Source organism: Orbicella faveolata, unplaced genomic scaffold (assembly GCF_042242905.1).
Source record: "Orbicella faveolata isolate gen_17 unplaced genomic scaffold, um_ofav_v1 contig_1, whole genome shotgun sequence".
Taxonomy (NCBI): domain Eukaryota; kingdom Metazoa; phylum Cnidaria; class Anthozoa; order Scleractinia; family Merulinidae; genus Orbicella; species Orbicella faveolata.
This window is the reverse complement of record NW_028301536.1, coordinates 14,519,172-14,527,734: the sequence shown is the minus strand read 5'-3', so window position 1 is coordinate 14,527,734 and position 8,563 is coordinate 14,519,172. Positions and strand designations below refer to the sequence as shown.

The window sequence follows — 8,563 nt, the reverse complement described above, 5'->3', positions numbered from 1 at the left end:
ATCTTCTCTGGTCTGTACGTGACAGAAACCTGTCCTCGACTCTTCATGACAGAAAGTGCCATCTGCCTTTATTTGCATTTTCACGGGAACTTTCATTTTGCATTTTCATGGGAAAGAGTGTTGCTTTTCAAGAAAGAAAATTCCGGCGTTTTAAAACTTGAGGGCCATTTTTTTTATAACAAAAACACGCGACGACGACAAATTTAGCTCCTTAAAGAAATCGCGCGCTGCAGGTGCAAAACAAGAATTTGTGTTTATTGCTCATCCTGATTGTGTCTTTTTACGCGTGTTAATTCATTGTTATCTGTTCATCTCAGAAACAGAGACAAATTTGACGGTGTTGCGTTTACATAGTGCTCAGGTTGTTGACACCTTTAAATATTGTCATTAGCGGCGGGTTTTGATCAATTTAGATTTCAAACCGTTCGTGTAAGAAGTCTACTTGGCCTAAACCAACCTCTTGGGATGTTCACTGTCTTGTTGGAAACGTTTATTGAATCGATCATTCGAAAAGGTATGTTCATAAAGACTTTTACCGAAAAAGGGAATGCTAAAATGAGATAACGAGCTATGAGTAAGAGAGATTTTGGGGTCTTCTCCACTCGCTGCATTCAGAAATCAGGACGAAATAGGCCGTGTTCACCAATTTCAAAGGCGGCAAGCTGTTGTAACTCGCGTGCAAGTTAAAATGTGCAAATAGCCTAGCCACCCCAATGACACATGGCGTCCCCAGTCACGGGAAATTGCATTGGAAGTCTCATTCAATTGGTGATCTGAAGTGAATATTAAGCTATCAACGAAAGTCCATTAGGACGCACCTTGACTGTTTTTATTTTATTTTGTCCAAAGAAAATGTCCAGTTTTTTTTTTCATAGAGTCCATAGAGATGATAAGTCGTGAAATATAATAGTTGCCTTAGCGATCTTTATTAAACATTCATTTGAATATGAAAGATTGGTCAGTTGGCATCCTGAAATATGAGGTGACAAAAGTATCCCTTCTAGGCCCAATTACTGAAAATTGCCCGTTTTACTGCTGGATAATGTTTCGGCCTGGTCCGAATCCTCTTTAGTAGAGCACATTATCTCTTAATTTCCTTTTTGTATGTGTACCATAGTTGATTATTATTCAGTATTTTTATGATAAATTTTTGTTAAGTTGCTCATGTCCCTAGGCAACCAATCGCTTACCCGAAAGTTTGAAAATGACTGCTTCGTCAGATTTTCTGCATTTCTTTCTTGCATATTATCTTATTTCCAAAAATTATCAACACCAAACGTTTCAGTTCTCCTCAGTGCCAGCTTTCGATTTTGTTTAGTAAATTAGAAGGTTCCTTATGCGGGGTAACTTTTCTTCGTAGAATTTAGCAGAGGTAAAGACCTTTGCGTCACTTAGTAGGATATAATTTTGTTTTATGGTTAGCACAGGGTTTGGAATATTCTCGACACTACAAATATAGTTTTGGTGCGCAGCGTGCAAAATGTCGGCTAGACATGCTGAAACGTGGTGGTACGTGCGTTACAATGTTCAAACTGCCCAAAAAAATTAATAGTTTAGCCAGCACTCCTGTTACCCCCAACAGGGGCTTTTAAAGTCATAATTCTCCTTACTGGGATATCGTAGGAAACGAAGTTCTCCTAACTAGATTTATAAGAAATCTATGGGAGATATGTTCAGAGAATTTGTAGGCTGACACTTACAAGAGAGAGAGGATAGTGCGCTCTATAGGCCTCAGTGTTAACGGTGCTAAACATATACAACGGATGGACCATTACGTTTTTGCAGGTGGTGGTCAAATATATACCAAACAAAATCCTGTACAAGAAAAAGCCAGGGAAAAAATACAAAACGAGCTACGAAAAAATAATAATTAGGAACAAATAGAAAAGAAAACTCGTGCCGCGCAATCTGAATTTAGAAAGGTCAAAATTCTTGCACGCGTCCAGCTCTCCACTCCTCAAAAAATATGGCTAAGCGCAGCGGTTGACGTAAGTACGGATTGCAGTTTCAGTTTCTTTGAGTTCTTGTGAAACCCCTTCAGCAAGATGCTAGTAATTATTTTCTGTCGATTTTAAAAATCCATTTTTGGTGGTGATTGTAATTAACTGAGACCAATCTACAACGGAACAAGTGTAACAAAATCTCTTAGAGCCCCAATGCCACTTCCGTTAGACAACAGGAGTTGTAACCTAATATTAAAACCCAGCGGATGCCTATTTTTGGATTAACGAGGGAAAAAAACGTTTCGAAACACACTCTGCTCTTTGACCGTTCTGTTATTAGTTTGCCGCGGATGATTGGACTACAGAATGGTGTCTGCACGCTTCAAGAAACGCTTTATAGCCCTTGTGTTCCTTGGTAGCATTGCAGTGGTGTTCCTTTACAAAATCCAACAGCAACGCAGCGACTACATCGCCGGTGTTTTCAAGCAAACACAAGATTTTTCTAGGTGAGTCCTCTGCACTAGGTCGGTGAAATATTGTATTGCGTGGCTCGTAGCCCATCGCAGAGTTTCAGTTCGTATCATTGCCACCTTGATGGTTTTCTGGTTGCAAGCAAGGCTTACAGCTCGAAGGCTGACGCTGAAAATCGTTCTGTCCTCTTATCGGCTGTTATCTTGGCGCTTGCCGAAGCTCACATTGGGATCATACGTTTTCTCGATTCATTGTTCGATTGAATCTGTTCACATCCGTTGATTCATGGCTTAAATGTCCCTCTGAAATTTCCATTATTTAGTTCTCCGTTTTGTAAACCATCCTCAATTTAGTGTTTTGAGAAAATTCTTTTAGTTTCCGGTGTGGAGATCACGAGCTTGCCAGCGGGGTAACCGTACCGGCTGCCAAACGCGCTTTATAAATTATTGGAAACCGCGTTAGTGTCAAAATATGCGATTTATTTAACGCCTGTGCGTGCGTGCCTCTTATATATGTTTCAATATCAGATCGATTGTGGCTCAGACAAAATTGCTTAAGAGTGTAAAATGCTGACGAAACTACAGAAGGGTTTAACTTGTGGGGAAGAGGGGTGGGGTGGGACGGGAAGATTTTAACCGAGGAATTGCCGAACAGAGTTCGGGAAGAGTTGATCAAACAATTCCCTGATTCTTTTACTTTGTTTTGTTTTGTTTTTTTTTCATTTTCGTTGTCCGAGAAGCGAAATCTGAGAGAGATCGAAAATTATTAAATGGGAAAGGATAGTATTTTGCTCCGATTCTGTGTGTGTGTGTGTGTGTGTGTGTGTGTGTGTGTGTGTGTGTGTGTGTGTGTGTGTGTGTGTGTGTGTAAGTTTAGTTGTTTCCTATTCTCAGATTTCCCTTCTTGATAATCCTCTAAATTGTATGAGAGGGCGAATATCCGCTGCAGTGTTTTTAAGAGACCGGAATTAAAGAGCTTTAATTTGGGGTAAAACGACCGGATGTAGAGCTCACGTCTGAGTTATCACGCAACGCTTCAGAGGGCGAGTCTCGTGACGCACTAAACAACACCTGGCCTCTATCTCGTCCCCAAGACCTTCTCGGAGAAGACCCTGGGGACGAGGTTGATTCATTTGTAAACTAGACTCCTTTGCAGACATTCTGCAGGCTCGTCATGTAAGATGACATGAGATTTCCCTCTATATAATGATGGCTCGTTTTCAGGATCTTCTCATCTTCCCGCCCCACCGGAGCGAGGGCTGGCAATACTCCATACCACAAGACTTCCATTGATTTTTTTTTCCCACTTAAGTCATCACACCCATCGCCGTTAGGAAACGGGAACAATAAAGAAAGTCCTAAACTGTTATTTATTTATGCCTCACATTAAGTTATGAAATGTTTGGCAATCATTTGTTGGGAGTTTGTTTGTGAGATCTTCTGTGATTAGCTGCTCTCTTGGTTAGACTTAATCGTCTAAAATGTTTTAGCTAATCATCAAATATCCATGATTTTCCTACGCAGTATCATTCATAATAGAGACAAATCCAACGTGAGACCGAGGAGTGAAGACGAGAGAGAGGATCCAACGGAAGACGACGAGGACATTTATGACAACGGAAATTTAGCTTATCAAGATAGTGGTATCAACGCAACCGAGCCTCCTGGAAAGATTCATAGAGGAGTGGAAGGGGATGACGAAGTCGAGGAAACATTGGACTGGCTTCAGGAACATGGCGCCACACCACCACCTGACCCATCTCCTGCGACTGACACTGAGGAGACAACGACAATGGATCAGACTAGAAGTAGTACTCAGTTCTCTGTTCTTAGCATTCCACCGAGTTCAACGCAATCATTGACAAGCGAACGTTCTCCAATAACTGACACTGAAGAAACAACGACAAGAAGTCAGTCTAGCACTCAGTCTTCTCTTCCTAGCACTGCATCGAGTTCAGCCCAATCATTGACAAACTACCTATCTCCAATAACTGACGCTGAAGAGACAACGGGAATAACCCAGGCTAATGCCGCTACTCAGTTTTCTGTTCCTAAGGCTCCTCAGAGTTCAACCCAGCGTTATGGAGCACAGCCAGTCCAGTCCAGTTTACCTTTCAACGCTGACATTTCCTCACAGGTCACGACACCGAGTACCACAGAGACACCAACGCCTATATACACAGCATCTCCAAATTTGAACTCATGCAAGTTACCAAATCTCGACCCGTGGGACCCCTCTATTAGCCATCTGTTGAGAGATGTTGGCAATGATCCCGGATGTAGAGGTGGATATCCATTGCCTGCCTTTGACGTCATGGATAACAGGCTTATCCTCACGAGGGAGGTTAATGCAAGTTCAATTGATTTCAGCGAGGTAAATGTGGAGACGATTCACCGTGATAATGGTGACGATGGATACGTGCACTACGCAAATCAAGGAAACCCGTTTAACGCTTCAGCGGAGGAATTCCAACCCTCAAACGTGATAAGTAAATCAGATTTTTTCGTCCTCAAGTACAAACTGACAAGTGGCAAAGAAGTCACTAATTATCTCGCTCGAGCTGTACCGCAGCAAGACGTGATAGATGAGTCGACTAGAGTAAGGGAGAAGTTAAAGCAACAAGGAAAGAATGAGGGATTGGGTTTGAATGTTGTGATGCTCGGATTCGATTCTGTTTCTGCTGCAAACTTTCGCCGAAAAATGCCAAAATCGATCAATTTTCTCAAGAGGTCACTGGAGACCTACTTTATCTCCGGCCAAACTATCGTGGGCGACGGGACCACGCCAGCGCTGACCGCGATGCTCACGGGCTTACACGAGACTGAAGCCCCTGAGGGTCGTCAAGGGTATGAAAACAGCGCCCCCATCGATAAATGGCCCTGGATTATGAACCTGTACAAGGAGCACGGATACGTCACGATGATGGGCGAAGATGACCCTACCATGGGCGCGTTTAATCTGAGGCTCAGGGGTTTTGAGGATCCTCCTGCCCATCACTACGCAAGGCCCTTTTGGTTGGCATTGGAGGAAAAATACGAGCGAGACGAGCCAGGATTGTGCTCGCGTTCAACATTTATGGTTAACTATACCCTAGATTACGTACTCAGCTATTTCGCGGCTTATCCGAACACTCCAAAATTTGCTTTCGCTTTCATGTCCTACTTGACTCATGCTCACCCCAATCATCTCAGTTACGCAGACAACGACATCGTGCGGTTACTCCGTACGTTTGTCGATCGAAATTACCACGACAATACTGTGATTATCTTGTTTGGAGATCACGGGTCGCGTAATGATGACTTTAGAAATACCATGCAGGGAAAGCTGGAGGAGCGGTTACCCTGGCTCTCTATCTCAGTTCCTGCATGGCTTGAAAAGAAATATCCGGATATAACTTCAGCCTTGGAACACAACCAGCGTGTTATTTCGTCACCATTTGATGTGCACGCCACTCTGCGTCACGTGTTAACATATCCTGAAGAGCCTCGAGGAGAGAAGACTCAAAGCTTGTTTAGGAAACTAAACTACACAAGGACTTGTAGCGAAGCAGGTGAGAAAACATAGTGAGGAAAAAAGTTTTGTCTTTACCTTTATTGCGTGTTTTTAGAACTCCATAGATCATACCAAAACGTTCTGAAAAACACTAACCAATCGGAGTGAACATGTTGTCATTTCAACCAATCAGAAGCAAACTAAATGCCAACCATTGGCTCACGCAAATTTTTCCCGCGCTTTTCGCCGGTTACGCGTTTTGGCATAATGTGCTTCCTGATTGGCTTATATCGATTTTGTTAACAATCTTATTGACTTCCTCTGCAGGTCTGTGTTCGCTACATTTTTGCATTACTCACTTCTCAGTTTTAACAGTTAATTAAATAAGATGTTTGATCCGACGTCAAGTAACGATTGTATTTGTAGGAGGAACTAAATATTTTCGAGCGTGGCCCGCCCGGCTCGTTCTAGTTTCACCATTTCGAGAATAACTATTGCTGAAATATCTAACGGATCTACCGCAAGTTTTCCCCCATCATGATCTGGACTCAGCAGATCGATGTTTTCTTTTCTTTGCTTGTAGTTTGCATTTTCTTGTTTGTCATCAACAGGAGTCGGCGAGCACTGGTGCCCATGCCTCGAATTCACAGACGTGGACACAACTCATCCGGAAGTGATAGTTGGAGCACAAATGGCTGTCAAATACATTAATGACGTCATCCTAAATCGTACAAAGCTATTGCGAACGTCATGCGCTAGAGTCCAACTTAAAACGATTCTTAAGGCTTCCAGTTACAGGCCGAACGAAAAGCTCCAGCGATTTAGCAGTACAAACCAGGATTCGGATCGAGCTGTGAATTTTGGCTTACCTACATCAGACAGTCTTCACTATAGAATTAACTTTATGACAAGTCCTGGGGACGCTTTATTCGAAGCAACAGTGACTATACGAGAGGACTATAATGTTATCGTTAATCCAAATTTGAGTAGAACAAATCTTTATGGCAATCAACCTAGCTGTATTTTGCGTAAACAACCTTACGCTAGGAAATTCTGCTATTGTAAAGAGGTAAAACATTAACAACTTTACGCTGATATTATTTTCAAAATTTATTTTGGAATTTTCCACGGGATATAAATTTTGCAACGTTTTAGCTGCGTTAATTATTTTATACTGGAGTCCAGATGTATTTTCAGCATCTATATTAACAGTGAAATTAATCAGAACAGAATCTAATTTATCCAGAGAATATGTATACAAATTCAAGAGTGCTTGTTGGGTAAAATTGTCTTTCTTACCGAGTAATAAATTCTCCCAACTAGAAATAAGGGAGACGCGTAGAGACTGGTATTGAATTTGAACTCATGCATGGTACTTTGAATCAAGTTTCAAATAGCAAATGAGAATGAGCAATATCAGCTTTTTAGCTGTTTAAATCATGATCTATTTAATTGAGCTCAGGTACGCTGTTTTTGTGTCATTCTGTCACTTGCAAACCTTAAGTCAAAATTCCTAATGGTTAAAATTGACGAAAATCGCTAGAAGCTCTTATGAGAGAGACAGCGATGAATAGACAAAGTTATGCTAGAATAGAACATAGCGTGGTTTTCTTCACCAGGTGAAATCTGGGTTTGAAAAAAGTGTTAAATGTTAACCGCCCATAATGGTTTCGCTTAGTTTCTCTTGTTCTTCATTTATTACTTTTACTCATCTCAAATTCGATCTGTTCGCTTTGTTACCGAGATTTCATCAGAGAATGAACATTTTTTAAAAAATAGCCAGTTATAATTTGTAGTCTTAATTAAAACAGCATGACCTAAGCCCCGTGCCAAGGTACGACCGACACTTGCGTGACGTAGCCTCTTTTATGAGGTGCAAGTTTTATAGGGTTCTTCTGTTCATCATTTTGATTTGTTAGGTATCTTTTAGTAATCATGCGCCTGCCTCGGACATATACTTGTTAGGGGTAGGATTAGGACAGTCTTGACAATATATTTATTTAATTCCGCTCCTTGTGAGCGGATGACAGAAAAATACCACACATTGGCTGGCCATTGTTGTTCGAAATTGGTCAAATTTTAAGCCTAGACATTGTTAGATTTTCAAGAAAATAAATAATCGGTTTATACATGCACATTGGGAGTAAGTCTCTTTGGGTCAGGGAGCGAGAAAGTTGACGTCCCATAAGATCAACTTTCTATCTCATTGCAAAGCTAGTTTCCAGGGTCTTCGTTAATTATCCCGCTCAAGGACGGCAAGAGCCTGGAAGATAATCAATTTCGCTAATTTTTCTCTGCTTTTTAGATCAAAATATGAGTTCTCAGAATAACTGCAGGTACGTATCGACTTTGCACACGTTGAAGCGAAAAAAATTTTCACCCTCAATTTAAATATCCCGCCCTTGTTAAATGAGAAGACGAACCAATCAAATGATTGCGTTTAATAAGCCATGCGGTGCGTGGCCGCGAAACATTTGAAAATTTAAAATGCAAATTATACATGTGCTAAAACATTTGCTATGTGGAGTTGTTCGGTCGGACATATACCTGTACGTTCAAGAATTTATCCAGCAGAAATTAAACTTTGCTTTCGGCCACTTCTGGGAACAAATATCAAGCTTTCATTTGGGACTCTCCTTTCGGTTTGAGCTGTGACG

General features: G+C 41.4%; 1 protein-coding gene across 2 annotated transcripts; it reads left to right on the top strand.

Annotated features, from left to right (window-relative positions):
- The first annotated feature begins 4 nt into the window (after positions 1 to 4).
- LOC110061386 (uncharacterized) lies at positions 5 to 8,041 on the top strand. 2 transcript variants are annotated; one of them, XM_020768230.2, is made up of 4 exons: positions 5 to 514; positions 2,284 to 2,449; positions 3,938 to 5,964; positions 6,518 to 8,041. In XM_020768230.2, the coding sequence occupies exons 2-4, from the start codon at positions 2,310 to 2,312 to the stop codon at positions 6,985 to 6,987; spliced, it is 2,637 nt and encodes an 878-aa protein (XP_020623889.1). In that variant the 5' UTR covers positions 5 to 514; positions 2,284 to 2,309; the 3' UTR covers positions 6,988 to 8,041. The 2 variants fall into 2 exon arrangements, with proteins under 2 accessions (XP_020623889.1, XP_089147169.1); XM_089291043.1 differs by lacking the exon at positions 5 to 514 and having other exon boundaries at positions 542 to 2,449.
- The last annotated feature ends 522 nt before the right edge of the window (positions 8,042 to 8,563 follow it).

Bases quoted from the DNA above. Each gene is read 5' to 3' on its own strand.
- LOC110061386 (XM_020768230.2), top strand. From the start codon at position 2,310: ATGGTGTCTGCACGCTTCAAGAAACGCTTTATAGCCCTTGTGTTCCTT. The intron at 2,450-3,937 runs GTGAGTCCTCTG...TTTCCTACGCAG, and splicing joins CAAACACAAGATTTTTCTAG to TATCATTCATAATAGAGACA. The intron at 5,965-6,517 runs GTGAGAAAACAT...TGTCATCAACAG, and splicing joins AAGGACTTGTAGCGAAGCAG to GAGTCGGCGAGCACTGGTGC.